The sequence below is a fragment of the Ischnura elegans genome, chromosome 12 (assembly GCF_921293095.1).
Source record: "Ischnura elegans chromosome 12, ioIscEleg1.1, whole genome shotgun sequence".
Classification (NCBI taxonomy): Eukaryota; Metazoa; Arthropoda; class Insecta; order Odonata; family Coenagrionidae; genus Ischnura; species Ischnura elegans.
Genome location: NC_060257.1, coordinates 41,346,988 through 41,368,873, shown reverse-complemented (window position 1 = coordinate 41,368,873; position 21,886 = coordinate 41,346,988). Strand labels below are relative to the sequence as shown.

The window sequence follows — 21,886 nt, the reverse complement described above, 5'->3', positions numbered from 1 at the left end:
AGTTGGCAACAATGTATTAGATAGCGAATAGAAAATTTAGTACTTCGATAATTTTTCTTAGTAGGAATAGATGGAATAGTAACTTTGCTATTTCCACATGTGGAAATAGCAAAGTTATTATTCCATCTATTCCTACAATTAAGGATTTCCACAAAGTTACGCCGGCTACTATTAATTTTCTTAGGGTTCCACACGATTTATTAGGGTGCAGATTCTATGACATTTCATCGTATCTCGACTCGTTCACTCAAAACGTTTGTATGAATCAGTCAGTCAGTGGTCGGAAGTGGGTTTTATAGTACACAGATAAGTCATCAAATGAGAATTTAAGATACTGTAACCGTGTTGAAAATGAATTTTCAAACCTTCTTAATTACCAGAAATGTCCACCTAATTTTCCGATACTAAAGATTATTATGAAATTCTTCCCACATAATAAAAATAGTAATTTTAATGGAAAGTCCGGACGAATTTTAACGCATTACCGGAAGTTTTTTTCCTTAAAATTTGGTTTCGTAATTTCAATAGGTGAGTAAAAGAAAAATTCTCACTTTGCATTCACCTCCCGCTTACATGTATCCTTTCCTCGACAACTTCTTTCTCCATACTCCAAAATTACACTTGAAGATTTTTTATTACGGCAATCGAGTACCACCGTGTAATTAGGTACTATGTTTATGAATGAGGAATTATTTCCTCTAAATCACGGCCGAGGAAAATATTATCAACAAAAATTACTTAAAAGTGAATTTATAATAACACTACTGCAAAAATGAACGAAGGAAACTAGCCCTCATATGACCTCTCAATCGATAAGTTCGAGCAAAACCGAGAAATTCAGAGAGATGATCAAAAGAAGTTGACCAAGACAATATAAGACTTCGATCGATAAGAATCCATTATTAATCCGACAGGTTTGAGACACTTGATTATTTTCCAATAGGCAAAGTCACGAACCCTTTCAAATGGCTTTGGAATATGTCTTGAAGATCAATAATGTTCTGTACTTCTGTACCCAAGGAGACACGCCATGGTTAGCCACGCAATATTCAACAATGACTAGGAAAAATGATGAAACCGTACAGTAGGGTGAAAAATGAAAACCCTGCCGCTTTATTTTTTTATTTAAATCATCCTACCGCCTTGAAAATACCAATCATATCCAGCGAACGGCGAATAAATTCGTGGACACGTTAGTAACGATTGGAAATCGAAGTATTGCTTACGCTATATCGGCTAACGCACTTCGCAATGGTAGTTGAGTAAAGAAAAGAGGCCAGCCAGCATTGGTGAGAAAGATAAAAATTTCGTGCTTCGATTCCATGTATTCCTAATATATATATTAAAAAAATTGTATATTTTATTATCTCCCATGTAATTTACAAACTTAAAAATGGAAGGCGAAAGGTCCTCATATGTGAAATAACCGAGGACCACCTTTCAGCTAAACCCGGTGCTGATCAGGGGCGCAGCTAGGAATAAAGTCTAGGGGTGGTTTCAGGCGCAACTAATACTGAGGGGCCTGGGGGTGTGGCATACCCACCAGGGTAAGCGGGAGGTAGTAGGGCCCTCCGCCAGAAAAAAATTTAAGATAAATGGTTCAAAATGGTGAGTTTTACGGCATTCTTAGAGATATTTTATTAATCCTTACACTATTCTATAATTAATTTAATCCAATTAAGTAAAATAGATTAAACTTAAAAATTTCATTGAGCTCTGGGGGGGGAGGGGGTTTATCCCCCAAAACCCCCCCTCGCTGCACCACTGGTCCTGATGATTACCACCTTATTAAAACAACTTGTCTGTTTCCACACTCTTTTTCACCGACCATGGTTTCGGCAACTTGTGCCATTAATATTATGCCTTGACAATGGCACAAGTTGCCGAAACCATGGTCACCACGAAACATGGTCACCACCAGTGGCCGAAACCACGAAACTACGATAGGTCAAAGAAACAATTATAAAGGGTAAAAGATATAGTGTCCGGCGTGATACAATGGAAATCTTTGATATTCAGCTTATTAAAACAACTTGTCTGTTTCCACACTCTTTAACTTCACCGACCATGGTTTCGGCAACTTGTGCCATTGTCAAGGCATAATATTAATGGCACAAGTTGCCAAAACCATGGTCGGTGAAGTTAAAGAGTGTGGAAACAGACAAGTTGTTTTAATAAGCTGAATATCAAAGATTTCCATCGTATCACGCCGGACACTATATCTTTTACCCTTTATAATTGTTTCTGTGACCTATCGTAGTTTCGTGGTACAGAAATTTGAGTTTCAGAGTTCACTAGAATATACCTATGAATAATTAGCATTGATATGCGGAGGAATCAAAAGTTTAGCGGCATCTTCAAAAGTTTCCGCGGTGTCTTTGAAGACGAAACGTCCGCAGCCAAGTGGCATCCTTTGAAATTCATTAAGGTACCTCAACACGTCCTGAGAGTGAGGCCACGAAGGCAGTGTTTCCGCAAGTCCAAAGTAGATGCCTCCACCGCTTCCTTCAATATCAACTTCATCCTGTCTCCCGGTAATCACGTCTCCTCATTCGAATTCTCCGACGCGTCATTTCCGGCATCATTACGGCGCTCAATACCCATATCTCATCATATCCAGCAAGTGCAACGCACCGGAAGTCGGAGTAATTACGACCTTTAAAAACCGGATCGCCACGAAGGTGAATCATCAATTGATCGAAAATTGAACTTTCAGGATATGGGGACCATTTTCTTTCCATGTTCTTCGTACTTCGAGGATTTTCATTTGTGGACGTCGGCAGTGGCGCCGACTCCGTGGGGCCTGAGGGGGCCCGAGCCCCCTCAAAAATTCGTTATGGGTGTGAGGAAAAAATGTGTCAGGCTTATCGATTTTCCCTTGAGTGTCCAAATATCGAGATTCGAGTTATCAGGGTTCTCATGTTGATCATATGACTCTTCTAAAATGCTTAAAAAACTTAAAAGTCACTACTTATAACATTTCCCGGGGCAAGATCCCCGGTTTGGGCCCCCCCAATATTTTTTGTAAGTCGGCGTACCTGGACGTCGGAAGGCTTCACCGGAGTGTTTCAAGTATAGGGTGACAAAAGAAGATGAGAAGGAAAATAGCATCACAAGATAAAAGAGGACTACGAGTTTTATTACGCAACGTTACAACGACAGAAAAACAATTCTATATTTCCCTGAAACTCCCTTAATAATTACAGTGAAAATAAGATTCCTAAACACACAACGAAAGTACAATAAAGAGATTTTTCAGTCTTCGCGGTTTTCCTAAATGCTGGAAACAGTGTAAACCACTGACACACAACGCGCGTAGACATAGTTGCAGTAAAAGTGGAGCGATTATTTATAAAAAAAATACAACAGATTACTAGCTTTAGTCTCGCTTTTAAAAGTAACTATAAAAAGTAAAAATTACTTAATATGGATAATTCAGAATTTTGTGAGCATAAGGCAGCCATAAACTTTCAGATTTCCACAGGAAAAAAATATTTTCGAAACCGAATAATTTAGCATTTATTCACAGGCGCATGTTTATATTGAATGTGATTAGAGTAACGTAAGGCAGACTAATTCCATTCGCAAGTTTACTCACGCAGTGACTCAGTTGGATAGGTGAGGGTGGAGCTCCGCCCGAACTAAGCCACAGGCATGTGAAATTCACAAATTAAGCGTATAAGAGCTAGTTCCTTTCCCTAGGCCACCTCGCACTGCGAGCATTTTGTTTGAGGATGTCCTAAGACCATGATCCTAGGATTTGGACCAGGAAACGATCGATCTGCAGTGAAATGCTTTACCCAATAGGCTGTCACGCTCCCCTCTAGACACCTGTTACGTACTACAGTGGTTTCTCGACAATCCTGTGGATATCGGACCAGAGCACTGCCGGATTACCGAAAACGCCGGATTACTGAAAATAACTAATAATGATGCAATTAAACGGCAGAAGCTATCTTATATTGTAAAAATACATGTGTGCAATATATTTTATTATAGATTATATTAGTACATTTACGCGATGGAAGGGTTATCGTAAAGTAAAACTACAATAAAGAAAAATTAAACTTAAGTCATAGTGCTGTATTGTTTAATATCAATAGTCCACATTATTCCATTGAAGTGGAAGGCTACCCTCTCGGTAAGGTCTACTTCCTCTATTTTATGAGTTGGACTAGGCTAACCTGCAAAGTAGACTACTCGAAATTACCGAGCTACCCGCTAGGTAGCTGCCGGTGCAAAAGAGATGTATAACTGACAGGGCCGGAAGAGTGAAGTGCCGGGTAATAGTGGAAGTACTGTATTATAATTATCCTCAATACCAGCCCAAAAATGAATGAACGCGAAATACTAATCCAACCATATTCTAGTTCAGCCTTCACTATTCTTGTCTATGAACAGGTAGCAGGAAAACAAGTCAATTCCTGGAAATACAAAAGCCCACACTCCCGACACAAAAATTCTTCGGCGAGATGGCGTGACTTTTGATGGAGACCACTTCGATCCACTCGCGACTTGACCTTTCCTGCATACGGCGACCTTTATCGTCACGGCTCTGAAAAAGGCCAGGAGTTGTAATCGTAGTAGGAAGCAGTCGATGATCGCGAAGATGTACGAGGCATGTTCGGAAAACAACAGCGCGGGATTATTTTCCGACTCCACATAAGTGCATTTATAGTTACACCTTCGTAAACCACCTCTATGGTGACGGGTTGACGTACGAGGTGTAATCAGAAAATATCGGGAATTTTAGTTTTTTTGAAAAAATGTACATTAATCTCTAAAAATTAATGATGCTTTCTTCAAAATTGTCCCCATTACATATTATACACTTGCGCCAGTGCTTCTTACAATCCTCGAAACACTTCTCAGACTCAATCTTTGGGACAGTCTTTCGCACTTTCAGCGATTCTTTTTAACGTCATATTTTCTAGTAAAATGAACGCCTTTTAAAATTCTCTTTATTTTTGGAAATAGAAAGAAATCACACTGATCCACATCTGGCGAACATGGAGGCTGGGGTTTCGTTACAGTATTGTTTTTGAACAAAAATTCATTAACAAGCAATGGGGTTAAGTTTTTCTTTAATGGAGTAAGAAAAAGCAAAAATCAGCCATGAAGGATTTTTTGCTTAGTAATATATATACGTATTTACTTTCATTTTGCCAATTTTGATATGAATATTCGCTCATTTTCACTTCAGCAAGGGTAATTTTAATTACGAATAGATCAAGTTTTTTTTACAAATTTCACGATGAACGTAACTTACTAATATCTTACCGAGATCAAATTTATTTTGTTATCATAGAAGCATTATCATTTTTGTTATCATTGTTATCATATGTTACACACATAATTATTCCTTTATTTTCTCTTGATCATGGAAACTGGTCGATATAATTAGCAGTGTCTTAGCTCAAAATAAATTAATAATAAACTATTCGTAGATATTTTCCACCTAACATCAATTCCTTTCGTGTGAATACATTAAATTTGAGGAAAGTACTACGTACTCTATACTCTCTCCTTCCAGTTCCATGAACAAGTTCAATGATGCATGGCGGAATATTTTTTTGAATCCTGAAAGCATCATGATTCCGTACGACTGCGCAGCAAGTACTTCAAGCGAAACCTTCATCAAGATGGCTGGAGATAATTCAGTGATAGTCCAATCACACTAATGGAGCATCCATGCATAAAAGAGTCATTAAGAGGTCAAAAAGTAGTCGAATCCTCATTAATCATGTCAGTAATAGTGACTGGCGCTTTTGGATAACCAGAATCATTGTCTCCGAAGCTCTTCCCAAATGGGGTAATCATGATTGATTATAAATAGACTACTTAAAAAAATACTAGATGAACCAAATAATGACTTCCTTCGTAGCTATTATCTATAGACAGTTTGGGGAACTTCGATCACTTACGTTACCCTTACGTTATAACGCATATCTTTTTGTAATTTATATCCATCTCAAATTTTTTCGAAATTTCTTAAATTGAATCGAATTTAGTCTTTATTTATTTCACTATTTCCACGTTTTCATCGGGTGTTGATGTGCTTGGTCGATCGTCATATTCAACGTCTTCACGGCTATCTTGGAAACGCTTATACCTCTCGTAAATTCTTGTTTTATTCATATCACACACAAAAAAAAGGCCTTTTTATAAATCTTCTTTTCTTCCTTCCAGGATTAGGCTACTAAGCCTATTCCGGCTCCACATTACCATCTTTTCTTGGTCTTCCTATACTTCTCTTGCCAAATGATTGATATTCCATTGTTTATTTAGGAATTCTTTCATTTGGCATTCGAAGTAAATGTTCCTTCCATCTGTGTTTGCAGTCTTGTAGTTTGTCAGTGATTGCCTCGACACCCAGTTCATCTCTTATTTGGATGTTTCTTATTTTATCCAATCTTGTGCAGCCTTTTACTGATCTTAAAAATTTCATTTCTGATGATTCTATCTGCCTTAATTCATCCTTTTTTGGTACCCAACATTCTGATCCGTAGAGTAGAGAAGGGACTGCCATCACTTTGTAAAATTTTATTTGTGTTTCTTTTCTTGTTTTGTTTTTTAGAGTTCTTCTAATTGTGCCACATATTCTCGGGAAAGTGTTGACCTTATTTATAATATCTTTTTCCTATTTCAGGGTTTTAATAAATTTCACACACTTTTTGGACGTTACCCTTTCGTTATGATGCACATCTTTTTGTAATTGCTATGCATATATTTTTTTTCGAAATTCCTTAACATCGCATTCCTCGTGAGGTTCATCTGCTAAGCAAACCGGAAGAACTCGTGGATGAAAGCTTCTCGGGTTTCCAACCGGGTCAGGGTGTGCATGGTGCTGCAGGGTCTTCTGACCCGGTTGGAAACCCGAGAAGCTTTCATCCACGCTATTCACCGGGAAAAGCTCAGATTCTCCGGAAGAACTCGCGTAAAAGGAGGCGGTATTTTTTTCCACAGTCACGACCCATGCAGCCAGTTTAAAGTTCCTTCCTTCTACATCACTCTTCCGTCCGTGAAACTCATCCATTCCTTCACGTTCCAACCAGCACCGCTAAGGTCGGGAAACCAACTCCCCCTCCCACTGTCAGCTCTGATCTTCCCCTCCAATCTTCCGAAAGCATTTCCCATGGTGATCGAATCGGTGAGTTACCTGTTAACACCGACTTCTCATCTTCGCGTCTAGCCTTCGGTTTTAGGTATTCTGAGAGATTTTTCGGGAAATCTAATCCCTGGATGGTATATGTTCCGAGTTTACCAGACGTATCACCTTCCCGATTCAGCATTGACTCGAAAGCTCATCCTATTCACGAACGGAGAGAGCAGTGACACCATCAAATAATATACCGTTTCGAGTCCTCATGGTCCGTCCTCAGCTTCTGAACGTGACTGTCGTATTACAAAAATCGTGACCTCCTTGATGAAAATCGCAGTTTAAAAATGAAGCACGATCGTGATAGCTAGATGGATTCCGGTCTAACACCATACCAAATTTTAGATGCAATATCTACTTCATCCTATCTACAATAAAATCATTGACGAACATTGAGACTGTCCCACAGGTGGTGAATCATTTTTGACCTCTAATTTTAGTAACTTCGTCTCGAGCAATATTCATGAAAGTTGACATACTCATGGGGAAAGGTCCTAAGTTTTGTGGAGTGTAAGCAAGTGGCGCCATCCCAAAATCCCATCGCCGCGCCACTCCAATTTTTGGGAAACCTTTCTTAACTTGAATTTTTTTTTAATTTCTCCCTCAAATTTTTACTGGCAACGGCCTTGCCTACAGCCACGAAGGTGGACCAGTGAGGTACATTGGAATCCAATCCGTCATACCAGGCACGATCCTTCGAGTGGTTTCAGTCATGCAAATAAATCGCTTCCGATATGAGACTCTCTTGCCTATGACTCATTCGACCTCCATCATCGGGTTAACTTTCAACCGCACTGATACCAGTCACTATATGTTCTCGGAAGAATACAAAGGAGACTGAGCGAATCGTTTAATATGTGAATTACTTGGCTCACAGACTGCAGAAAAGAGAAAGTCAAGGTCACCCACTGGAGATAATACGATGACAACATCCATTCACATTTTGAATATAGGACACCATCTCCAGCGTTACTCTGTGGAACTTCTTCGTGATAAACAAGTAAAACGATTTGAGATGTAATAAGAATAGGAATTATTTTAAAATAAAATATTTTAACCTTCCCTCAGTGAATTTAAATACTCCGAAACACGTCTTACTTGATTGAAATTAAAAATACGCTATTTTTGCACAAACATTCAACAATGGAACATATATGTTGTAACGTACTTACGTAACTACTATTACTGTATCTATGCTATAATTCCAGTAATTTCTGATGCATTGTGCTACCTTGCTTTAAGGGTTTTTAACCAAAAGCAATAAATAGCACAATTTTTTATTCATAAATATTTTACAAATTAGGAAACACTTTGGTGAAATTTTAAAGTTTGTAAGGCAGGCAAATTAGCAAAAAGTGTATTTCATAACACTTGAAAAAAATTTCAAAATGACCTATTTCACCTATTCACCTATATACCTCCTCATTTCTCTCCCTATCCATCAATTTTATCATCAGAATCTTCCTCCAGCACCAAGTTTCTCGGGCCACCAATCTTTTCTGATCACTTTTTCGAGTAGCCCAAACTTCTTAAGCATAGAGTGCCATTGCCCACACGAATGTTATCATAACTCAGTTTAACCGCAACCCCTGTATTTTTTTTAACCTGTTACCGAAACCGGTAATAAACCGATGCACCAAATAGCTCTAAATCTATACGTACAAAAAATTTACTTTCGTACCCGTTGTCATGTACGACTATTCACGTTCATTTCAACTGTGCCTCAACTTTGCAGAGAAATAGTTCAAAACAGAAAGGGAATCAGTTTCATATTATAAAACGTGACCCAGGACCCTCAAAGGTCTAAATGGTAAAAACGCTAAATGGCAAAAAGATGAAAAAACAGAGGCTTGCAATTACAACAAAAGCTCTTTTTTTACACATTACAAACAAGGGCGTACCCAGGATCAAAACTAGGGGGGTGCAAGCAATGGTTGTACAAGTTATAGTTAAGTTTATTGCATGGAAAAGGTGAAAGAAACCAACATTTTAAGGAAACTGTAATAGCTTTTTATTATTTTTTCTAATTATTTGCTTGAAAAAATATTTTCATTAAAGACATTTGCGATTTTCGCTCCTAGAGGGAGCGAAACGGGGGAGCCTAGGGGCAGGAGGGGGCAGCTGACCCCTCCTGGCCCTCTCTGAGTACGCCCATGATTACAAATAGTTTTATTTTAATTGGTCTCGTCATTTCCATCGATGAGTTTAAGGGCCTGTTTACACGGTACATTAACACGTACGGGTTAGTGTCTAGATGTATGAACGCGAGAATGAACGCCAAAATGCACCGTGTAACCACCCAACTTGTGCGAATGCATGCACAGAAAATAGAACCTGCTCTAATTTGGTTCATGCATTCGTACGATACATGTTCCGTTCCGGTCCACAAAAACCATTCGTGCAAATAGACATTAACTCGTTCGTGTTAATGTATCGTGTAAACAGGCCTTAAGAGCGTATCTGACTAGCTGATGGTACCAGTGGCGCCGACTCCATGGTGCCTGAGCCTCCACAAAAATTTGTTATGGGTGTGAGGAAAAAATGTGTCAGGCTTGTCGATTCTCCCCGGAATGTCCAGATATCGAGATTCGAGTTATCAGGATTCTAATATTGATCATATGACTCTTCTAAAATGCTTAAAAAACTTAAAACTCACTACTTACAAAATTTCCCGGGGCAAGATTCCCGGTTTGCCCCCCCCCCCCCAATATTTTTTTGTAAGTCGGCATCCCTGGATGGTAGTCTTTCCTCTAGGACCTGAATCGTGACGCTGCCAGCGTAGGCGTTGATCGGGGGGAGGTACAGGGCGTTGTGCACTAAGGTTGTGAGAAGCCAAGCCACAGGTCGATGCCAGCGAGGGCGGGATATCATGCGAGGAAATGGCATGGTGGGAAAAGGGTGAGACGCCCCATATAATTAAGGGTGTGCCGCACTACATCACGCGAGGGAACGATAGAGGGGGGAAGGGGTGGACTGGTCGAAAACTCCTGTGAGAAAAAGGTGACGGCGTTGATATTCACAAATGACAAGGAGACTTCGTTGACTACTACTGATTTATTTCTTTGGTACGACATGTGATATCCATATCCATGTGATATACATAGAGGTCATTTTCAAGTACTTTTCAGGGTCAGTTTCATTTATAAGACAGGAATATTCCATTAGAAAGATCACTCACTCACTCAGTGATTCAACCTGAAACGTTTTTTAATAGGTAAGGGTAGAGCTCACCCCAAACTAAATCACGGGCGTAAAATTTCACTGATTTAAGGTGTGGGGGCTAGTCCCTTTCCCTGGGCCATTACGCACTTCCATGATTTTGTTTTAGGGTTTCCGAAGGCTTCTTCCAGGTCTTGAACCCGGGAACCCTCAGAGCGCAGTCAAGCGCTGTACCCACTAGGCTACCACACCACCCGCCCTATCTAATGGCGATTTACACCTCATTGGCTGCCATTCCACGATACACCGCAACTGTTACGTCAAGAATTCGAAGCATCCGGATACGGCATGCGATTCATTCGCCAGGAATGCAGCCGTGGTGTGCCGTAATCGATACAGGTCTTTGCGTTGCAGAAACGCGATTCTGTCGATAGGATCTTGACCACTTCGTTTGATCTCAGTAACGTCACAACCGGCCTATGATAACGCCATCCGTCCCATGTAAACAGTAGCGGATACAGAGAAAACTCAAGGGGGGGGGGGGGCCGCAAAAGATATCTTGAGTTACCTTTACTTTTGTCGTAATAAAAAATAATCGAGTCATATGAGAGCTTCAGAAAGTGCACTTAATTAAAGTGATTATACACATATTCAAGACAGAGACTATGAGGGTTCTAGGTGAACCCTCTTAAGGGTACAACGCACCGGGGCCGGGAACCAAGCCACATATTCAAGACAATGCCATCTTATGACATAAAAAAGTTACTATTGTGGTTCTGCTATGTTTTGCAATACGTGTGGCCCCGCAAAGGGGGGGCGCGCGCCCCCTGCGCCCCCTATCTGTATCCGCCACGGCATTTGAAAGACTTTTCTGAGTTCGGTAAAATTGGTAAGACAAACCCTTGATCATCAAGAAAGCATCTAAATCAGTTGAACTTTCTTAAATATTTTAGTGAAGCCGTATGGCTCCAAGCGATGATCCCCACACTTAAATTTTCGTACATTTTTATATTTTTACAACTAATAAAGAAAAAAATGTATTTTGAGTAGATTTTCCTTACTCCACAAATGTGTACTTTGAGTGTTTTTCGAATTAATAAAAAATGTTTTTCTTCAAACATTATTGAAAAGAACCGTTGATTTTTTTCGTTTGATCGATTCCGATTTTTGTTGAAAAGTCGAGCTTTTACTTTCGATTCCTCGAAAAATCGCCTTCGACCGTCATTTTCCCGTCACTAACTCTATATCTCAGCCCATTGCCGAGAATAATTGCAGTGCTTTCTACCCTTCTTCAAGCGCTATCGCACTTCTTTAATATTTTTAGATTTCTTCATCATGACCTCAATTTATACATAGTAAATTATTTATAGTATATTTCTTGACCTATACCTACTCCAAGACTATATTAATTACTATATGAGGAGGTGAGAATCCAAGGGGTACAAGTGATTTTTTTCTCAAAAGAGTAAGGCAAAGTTAACTGTTAGTAGAGTTACAACAAAACATGGTTGCCAAAGGATACGAGTGAGTAACCGTTCTGTGCTGATATCGAGTGGAAAATCAAATGCACTACCAAATATCTAATCAATCTCCTTTGTTTTATGTCCTTAATTTCTGTACCCAACTCTGTTTTAAAATAAGAAATCACTTGTACCCCTCGGCTTCTCACACATTCATATTTAATATTTCTTACTTTTCACATCTATCATAATTAAAATACGATGGCTTTTCTTAAATTAATATTACATAGCCTAATTAATGATCTCCACTTATTCCCTACATGATTAACTCAGCGATGCCACATCAATGAGCGAGTAGGTATGGCACAGCGAAGTCTACTAAAACCTCACTGCGAGACATCAAGCAATCCAGCTTTTCGACCGAAGAGACATCTACATACTACTCCGCAAGCCGCCTAAAAGACGTGTGGCAGAGAGTGTTAGGACACCAGCCGTTTACAAATAAAAAGGAAGTGTTTTAAGAAAATTACGATCGGCATTTATTAAAGTCCTTATTGGTTCGGGAGAAAAAGGAATTCGCATATCTATCCGTTCGACATAATATCTCTCTTAATTTGTCGCTTCTGTCGGACCTGGAAATATAGTGGGTCTCTAATATTATATTTTCCGTGTCGCTCTTAAAGATATCCATTCTCAATTGTTCAAACAATCTAAGCCTTGCGCGCAGCCTCCGAGTCTCCAGCTGCTCCCAGCCTAATTCGTTTAACATCTGAGTAACGCTGTGTGTGCGCTCGTAACAGTTTTTGACGAACCGTGCAGCCTTCCTTTGTATTTTATACAGTTCGCGGATTAAGTCTTTCTGCACCGGATCCTATAAGCTCGCTGCATATTCAGGGTGCGGTCGGACGAGTGCGAAATAACGCCAATTTCTTTTACTTTCTCATCCGAAAATCTTCACTCAATACGCTTGACGAGTCCAAATTTCTTCGGGGCTATGCCGCAAATATTCCTTACATGTGTCCTCCATGAAAGGTTCGAGGTTATCGTAACTCCTAGGTACTTCACTTCGTCTGCTGCCTTTATGCTAATACCATCCGCAGCATAATCATGGTTAAAATTGGACGAACTCTGCAAAAAATGCACCGACATGCATTTGCTCTGACATGGAACTTGGGACGGCGAACGTTGGAACCGGTAGGGAATGAAGCAGGATTTCCCACGGAGGTGAGCCCGCAGTCACGGCGGGGAAAGAGTGGGGTCAGCCGAGGTCAAGGTCCACCCGCCAAGCCACGCTGTTACGCTATACTGCAGGTGGTACCAATGGCCTTCGAAATGAGAAATGGTAAAAGCGCCCGGAGCCAGGCACTCAAGCAGGAATTTCACCGAAAAAATTCTTTAAAAAATCGGAGCTACAAACGAAGTAGGAACATGTAGTGAAATGAAAGGTACTTGCACTTCCCGCAATTATTAGATGCGTGCGAACGACGCGTTAAATAATTGTTGAAAAGTGCAACTACCTTTCATTTCACCATGTCGATTTTCCACTGTATACTAACAAAACAAATCTCCAAATTTGACCGGTCTGAGTTAATACTTCTAACACTGTTAATAAATAATAAAATTCAAGCAAAAAAACAACTCTTTGATTGCAAACGTACGCTTCTTTTTCAGTTTTTATGTCTTTTTGGTTATTAATTTCAATTAAAATTATATAAAATAAAAAATCTTTTTTTTTTGCTCTCCTGACAAGTTGCTATTTTTGAGATACGTGTTGTTGGCATTTAGCCATCGATATCACGCCTGAATCGATTGACATTATGATAAACATGTAATTCTCATTATAATTTCAAAATATGATCCCCTAATTTAGTCAAAAAGGCCTAGTACGGTAATCTTTGGAGTAGAATCGTTTTCCTCTAATTTCGTGATTTTTTGGGCGATGGATCCGAATCTGATATTTGTTAACAAAATTTTGATATTTTATTCGAATAACGTTAAAGCCTTTACTTTGAGATCTAGTGGGTAAGATTTCAGAATAGTCATTATATTTTAATTATCATGCTATTCCATCTACGCTAAAATTCAATAAAAATCGGTAATTTGGTAAAATAAATACTCAGAACTAAATATTTTTTCTAATTTACACTGTCAGTCCACGACTGAGAAATCAATTTATATCCAGCCTAATAATTTATATCTATCTCCCAATCAAAGAATTCCAATCGGGAACGGCTTATTACATTCGCTAATGAGTCGTGAAATGGCCACTATATGGTCGAGTCGTTTTTTCTTCAATCACAAAAAGGATTCATCAAATAATTTCCTTGATATGATGCAATACTTCCGCTTTATCGGCCTTCTTTCGTGACATATAACTCAATGAAAACTTTTACTATCATTTTAAAATTCACCTAAACAGCATAAAGACTAAACCCCCCAACAACATTTGACAAAGAATATTTCAGGATCGTCAGGAATATTTCAGGATTCACTAACTCACTTCAGTTTTAAACTACTTTTATATAGATCACGTGTAAATATATTTTAACAAAATTTTTTTCTTTTAATTAGTATTACGGAATTATTTTCCAAAAGAATAACCTTCCATCTCTTGTCAACAATCCCCTCCTCAAATCATGCGCGTACCCAGCGAGGGGCAGGAGGGGGCAGCCGCCCCCCCCCCCCCCTAGAAGCAAAAATCGCAAATGTCTTTATGGAAAATAATATTTTTTCAAGCAAATGATTTTAAAAACTAATAAAGAGCTGTTACAGTTCCCTTAAAATGTTGGTTTCATTCACGTTTTCCATGCTTAAATCTTACCTATAACTTGAACAACCATTGCTTGCCCCACCAGTTTTGATTAAAGGCACGCCCTTGCCTCAAATACAAATAAAACCCTGGAAACTGAACGTACTCAAATAGCTTGATGATGGTGATAAACTGGTTGTAACACACCGCACACGTCTTAATGATTACGAGTATGGGACACTGACAGTACCGAGAAGTCCTTTATTAGGTTTTTAACGGAATTCGCAAAATACAACCGATGGCAACATCAGAAAGATGATCGAATTGATGGAACTGCCTTCCGGATCCGTCCAAATGAAAGGATCCCTTTTATATACCAGAATCCATCACCGTCCGAAGTTCTCTCAGGGGCGGGAAAACTCTAAAAATAAGGCCAATGGTCGATAGACGGACATCTGGCGCCAAATATTCGGAGGGGAAGAGACGCAGCATAACTTTTTCCGAGCGATGACAGCATGCCTGACCGACACTAATTTCAGCGAAAGCCTGCAATGTCTGAGGAAATGGTTGTGCAAGCATCATCTTTCATTGAGAACTCCTAGCCCAACCATAGCGAGAGCACTTAATTGTCGTGGAGTCCAACAGCAATGCTGGTCTATGATCATAAATGTATGTTACGGCTTGAATGTAAATACCGATTTTAAAAAATTGGATATTAGTCGGAAATGATATAAAATTAAAATAATGGTAGCCACATAACAGTATTAATATTTAATTTGTTAGCAAAGTAATGTTTTAATGGATGTCAGATCACGTTAATTGCATGAAAATGGCTCTATAGTCCGATTATAAAATTTGAGAGAGTACGTCATCAACGAAAGCGGAACTTTTAAAAAGAAATGCGATAAGTGTTCTGTGTGTAGCCGAGGCAAAACCAAAACATGCAATTTTATTTGTCCAGCGTCCACTGATGACACCAAATTAGACTTGACCTGACTTATTTCCTGGAAATTACATTTGAAAATCAAAATATCATCATGTTTTTCGTGCGATGAAAGCATGACTGACCGACACTAATTTAAAGCTTGCAATGCCCAAATAAATGAGTTTACTCTTCTTATTTCATCTTTCCCTTAAAATTCCTAGCCCTTTAATAGCGAGAACACCGAAGTACGTCATATATGAAGGCAGAACTTTTTAAAAGATATGCATATTTTTTGTACAGCCGCGGGAGACCCAAAGCATGCTCTTTATTTGTCCTGCATCCACTGATGACACAAAATTAGACTTCACATGATTTATTTTCTGGAAATTACACTTTAAAATAGAAATATTATCATGGAGTCTTACAGCAATGCTGATCTACGATCATAAATAATGAATGTAACGGCTCGACTATGACTTCCATTTTCACATGATGGGATATTAGTTAAAAATAACATTAAAATTATGATAAAAGGAAAACATAACCATTTAACGTTATAAATCTTTAATTTGTAAGCGAATTACTGCTGCAGTGAAGGTCAGATCGCTTCAAAGCATTAAAGTAGCTCTACGATCAGATTATAAAATTAGTTTCCGTCAGTTGGAAAATATGAACAAAAACTGTCCGCATTCAACTTTGAGACGGACTTTATCGATATTGTCAAACCCTACATTTGTTATATTGACCATGGTTATAGTTGTCGAGAGTTGTTAAAAATTGAGTTGGGTTGATACTATTGCAATTAAAAAAGTGTGTATAGAAAAAAGAATAACATTTATGCAAAGAGAGAAAGAAGCTTCCAACATAATGTCTAGTTTTCATCATTCTTCACACTCATTCAAACGCGTCTATCAATGGCTCACTGAGTAATGAACACAATCAGAAATATTTGTTTCCGTGGTAATTACACGCTGGCAATATTACACGGCATTACATTCCAGAGTCAAATAAGTCCGTTTATAAGAGCCATGGGCCCATTCTATGAATTGGAGATAATAATCGTGTTGAGCCACACCTCGTGACCCATTGTTGTCAGTTCTCGCATATTATGGCGGCTCATATAACCATTGATTCGACGGGTCAATCTTCCATGCATGGCACGCCTAACACGAAGAAGGAAAGGAATTTTTACGGCCTATGAATTTTTTTCCTTCTCATTCCTTAAATGCCACCAGATCCGAAAGTCATCAAATGAGACCCCATAATAACAAAAATGGAGAAAGACACGTCAATCATTCATTGGAGACATAGCGCGAATACTTCATTCAAATTTTCTCTTCACGTACACATTAACGCATTTCACAAGGTTCCGCTAAAACAACATAATTCAAAACAACTTCAACATATATTTTGCAGAAGTGAATTAACTTTATATTTTTCCTTTTCTTGGCCTCTATATTTAATGTTCTAATTCAGTAGCTTGAAATTTTTAAATGCAAATTTTTGGCAAAGTTTCTATATATTTATACATCTTAATCAGGGCTATGAATGAATATGAGTACATAATGTTTGTTACATAAAATGTTCTAAAAATGATTTTTACGAAAAATAATAATTCCGTTTTGAATTGATTAAAAGGATTAGACTAGAATTTTGACATAAGTACCTTTTTATGCAATGAATTGGATTTGTTTAATGATGGTAATTAAGCTCATACAGTTCATAGTTATCTATCCATTTTTATTAATTCAATCGAGATATATATTAAAAAATCTGCATTACTATACGCGTAGTCATGCACACAGAAGTATTCCACGATTTTTTTTTAATTCAGAGCCCCACTGATTGCATTACTTTTGGGTACTTTTCAATGGACTATCCATCAATTAAGTTGAGTGAAATGATTCAGCAAAATTTAAATAAACGTCATTAGCTTGAAAATGACGCGAAAATGATGATTCCTGCTGAGCGCTGAATTCAAAAAGCATATGAAAAATCAAAAATTACATTTGATGCTAGAAATACAAAAAAAAATCTATCATTTCCTTTAAATATTTATGAGAAATCTGGGACGAAACCCAGGGATATAAAGGGAAAAAATTGAGTATCATAGTATAAATCATTTGAATGAGGCGAGGGCGTGGCGGCGTATATTTCTAATATTGCATATAATTTGGTTTTTCTTATTTAAAGCAATCAAATTGATCCCCAAACCCCCCCGGAAATAAGATATGCATTTGCCAAGGTATGCACTAAAGCGTGACACACTTTGATGAATAATATAAACTTTAGTACATATTTTTCAATGGATTCATTATTAATTAAATTAGGACTATTTCAGCGACACGATCCGAATTTAGCTCTATTTGCCACAGGGGCAGTTAACTACTGTTGTTTTGGAATGGGCGTTTCCCTAATTTTCGCGTCGCGCGAGGTGTATGCAATGCCGCACGACATACTCTTCGGTAGGAAATACTTCCGAATGTCGACATAAAATGGATGTGCGTAATGCATAGTTATTTTTCACTGGTTTTGAACAAAAAAAATTGTTATCGACTTTTCTCCGTTCTCTAACGAATATCGGGAGTCTTGAACACCCCTGTCGAAATCCAAAATTGATTTTCATTGAACATCCCCATTATTAATACCTACCAATGTATTCATTTCCAATTTCGTGATAATGAGCATAGGATACAATATTATAAATGATATTACAATACACCTTGTATCGGCTTTTGTAAAAAAACATACACTCGCACCAAGTATACATCTTATGCTAATCATAGGCAAGAGATACCTACCATAATTCCCCATATTAATCAATGAAATAACACTGCCTATAGTTATCCATTCCTATTTATTTACTTGGAACAACTATCAGACAACAATGGACGCGAAATCAATGCGAAGACACTAAACTACACTATACTGGAACTAATCTGTAACTTCAAAACTATTTGACGCAACATATACCAATTAAATCAATTGAAACAGACTTTAAGTCCATCCACGATACCAATGAAGCATTTTTACAAAAAAAAGATTATATTTACGAGAAATGGTGGCATTATAACGCCATAAAATTCCCAATGCTATTATCTAAATAACAGGATTTCAGATACTAAAATCAGTAACAATATATTTCTTTCTACAACTGCCAAAATCCACGAACAGGTTTCAAAAGAAAATACTCATAAAATAATGGATAAATAATCGACTTCAGTACGAGGGTGTAAAATAATATTTCGACCATCAAACATAATTATGCCGTAAAATTTCAGCGGTTATCTCGATAAGGTAATCATTTTTATTTTCTTCCACGGAAAAGTTAAAAAAACCCTCATACCCCCTCCCCCAGTAATTACCAAAAATTAGGAAGATGATATATAAAAAAAGATGTGCCGAACAAAATCCAAAACGCGATGAAAAAGATGTCAAAAACTAGGCCATAATTCAATGAAGCCTGTCCGAGTCTTGAGATCGACAATTAAACTTAACCCATTCATTACACACTAAAATTTTGGGGAGGGGATATCCCCTCCCCAAACGCTTGAAATCGTGGAAAAAAGGGATAATAAACATGGAGGATAAGCTTATCCCCACAATATCTGATTTCCCCAAGGATAAGTTCAAATCTGTGCTGGCTGGGAAGGAGAGTTCTGTACAATAATTTCGTATTTACCGCCTATTTTGATAATCACTAAGGAATAAGATATGTCTCAACTAAAAAACTGCGAGGGTCGCACTTTACACAGACACAATTTCCTACCATTTCCAATAATTTAGTTACTTTAAGACAATATTCCAGCTATCGATTTAATGTAATAGTATTCCTTACCCCCTCAAGATGCAATTTACTTATAACAAAAGTAATTACAACCACAACTTGAAATTCGATCCACTGTATTTAATTGATTACCTATATGAACGGTTCCTACGTTGATTTTATCGGAATTTTATCACAATCGATAATATCAAAAATTAAACATGGTAATAATAACACATTTTCGTAATTTCTGAATGGATGTAAGATCAAAATAACATTGTCCCAAAAAATAAATAAAAAAATGCATAAACAAAACACTAAAGAAACATGGCACCAAACCGGCCATAAATTTTACACGTGCAGCCACATTTGACATGTAAACAAATACACACACAAACACGCAGTACACCAGGGTTACGAACACCATTGTCGTCGAAACCAATCCGAGAATTCATTCGCCACCTTGGCGCCGGAGAATGGCCTTGTTTTCGTGGGCACCGGCCCGAAGCCATCGATTTTTCACCGCCAACACTACTACTCCCAAAAAGGGACGACCTATGGCCGACGTGATCGCGTAAAGTGTACTCACCACGTACTCATCCATGTCTAGCTTTGAGAAGAGGTTGACAACCGGGCAGGAATATAGAGAAACGTGGGCACGAAGAGGTTTTCGCTTCTCGAAGACTTTCGGAAGTATCTGCTCCGCGTGGAAGTGAACGAAAGACCTTTTTAAGTCTCTCGACTGGGGAACGCGCGAGATGGGAAAGCAGTGGGCGGATAGACGGGAAGGCGAGGGGAGGGAATTTCAACGTGTGCGGGGACCCGAGGCGCGTCACGTGACCTCGGCGACGTAACCAGTGTGGAGGTGACGTCACCGACATGCGCGCGGCGGTTATTGGTCCGTCGCGGATAAGGGGGAGTGGTCAAGTTATGACGGCATGGAATCGTAAGGAGTCGCCCATCCTTTGGCCCTGATTGTTCCGCAAGGCATCGCACTGGTGTCACGTTTGGTTACACCTCTGAAATTTCTCGAACGTGAGCTGTCGCGTTCGTGATCACGCTTCAATTCGCTAGAAAACGGTTACGCATTACCAATCGGATGTCATGTTTAAATTTAACAGTCAGTCAGTGCTTCAACCCAGAAGCACTTTTAAAAATTGCAACTTCCGCATATGAAGGATTATAGCAGCATCATCAGATACAAATGCTAACAATGGAGAATGGTTTTAAGGTAGTATCGAGGGTTCAAATATACACCCCCCGAAAACTCTAAGGGATATATGGCCTATAGTGTACCCCCTCCAAATGACCTACCCTCTCTCCAAGAGAACCACACTGTCCCCTAAAATATTTTCTGGCTACGACCTTACTTGCAAAGAATGTAGGTACCCTCCCAACTCTCATGACACAAATCCCCCCCGGCATGGAGGCCTTGTGGGCTTCAGCCTCTCTCCCTTTCCCCCCAAAAATTTTTTCCCACGTGCCGACTTCCCGCGATTTCCAGCTGAGGACTCTAGCTCAAGGATACATCTTTCGATGTAGCTACATTCAGTGGCGCAGCGAGGAGGGGGGTTTTGGGGGATAAAACCCCCCCCAGAGCTCAGAGAAATTTTTAAGTTTAATCCATTTTACTTGATTGGATTGATACTACTAATACAATAGTGTAAGGATGAATAAAATATCCCTCAGAAAGCCGTAAAACTCACCATTTTGAACCGTTTATCTTAAAATTCCGCAATTTATTAATCTCGTACCTATCGCTTATCCTGGTGGGTATACCACACCCCCATACACCCCGGTATTAGTTGCACCTAACCCCTCCCGCCCCCCCAGCCTTAATTCCTGGCTGCGCCCCTGGTTACATTACATAATACCCTCCATTTACTAACGATGAATTATACTTTCAGCATAATGCATAAATAATACATAGATAACTTAATTAAATTTATGCAATTATATATTCCAATGCATGAGAATTGACAACAAAACATCAATGCTGCCATCCAGCAAACCTCCCAAACATGCCCTGAAGAAAATTTCTGGCTGCTTTTCTGCCTGCGGATACATGGTAATCACTTTAAAATTACTTCCAAATTTTAAACTAACCCCCAAAATTTTTTTCTTCGGCGCAACTTGCATCATACATTCCCCTTATAGATGGCCATGGTATTAAATTATTCTGTAGTGGAATTTCATCATTTTTTCAAGTTCCACTAAGCTTCGCTTTCTCACCTGAATTCAAGGTAAAGCTCACATCAGACTAAGCCACTATGCCACTGGCCTATTTGATATTTCTCCTTTTTTACATCTTAACCCAATTATGCTTTTCCATATCTTAATGCCCTCCTTTTCACCAAATACCCTCATGCAACTCCCTGGCTTCAAAATAGTCTTACCTGGACTTCCATCTCCTTTTCCACTGTTTTCAAAGCCTCCCTAAAATGCTACCGATAATATGCGCCACTCTCTAACACCTAAGTCCCTTTCTTTGTTTGATCTTGATCAGGGACGCCGACTTACAAAAAATATTGGGGGGGCCCAAACCGGGGATCTATCCCGGGAAATTTTATAAGTAGTGAGTTTTAAGTTTTTGAAGCATTTTAGAAGAGTCATATGATCAAAATTAGAACACCAAGAACTCTTATCTCGATATCTGGACACTCCGGGG

The 21,886-nt window shown here is 38.8% G+C and overlaps 1 protein-coding gene across 1 annotated transcript in view; it reads right to left on the bottom strand.

Moving 5' to 3' along the window:
• Window positions 1-20,010, bottom strand: part of LOC124169098 (annexin B10-like) — a 148,577-nt gene extending 128,567 nt beyond the window's left edge. Inside the window, exon 1 of the mRNA XM_046547582.1 lies at window positions 19,808-20,010. Within this exon, the coding sequence (XP_046403538.1) occupies window positions 19,808-19,822 (15 nt within the window). The 5' untranslated portion in view covers window positions 19,823-20,010. The remainder of the gene's footprint in view (window positions 1-19,807) is intronic.
• Window positions 20,011-21,886: the final 1,876 nt, after the last annotated feature.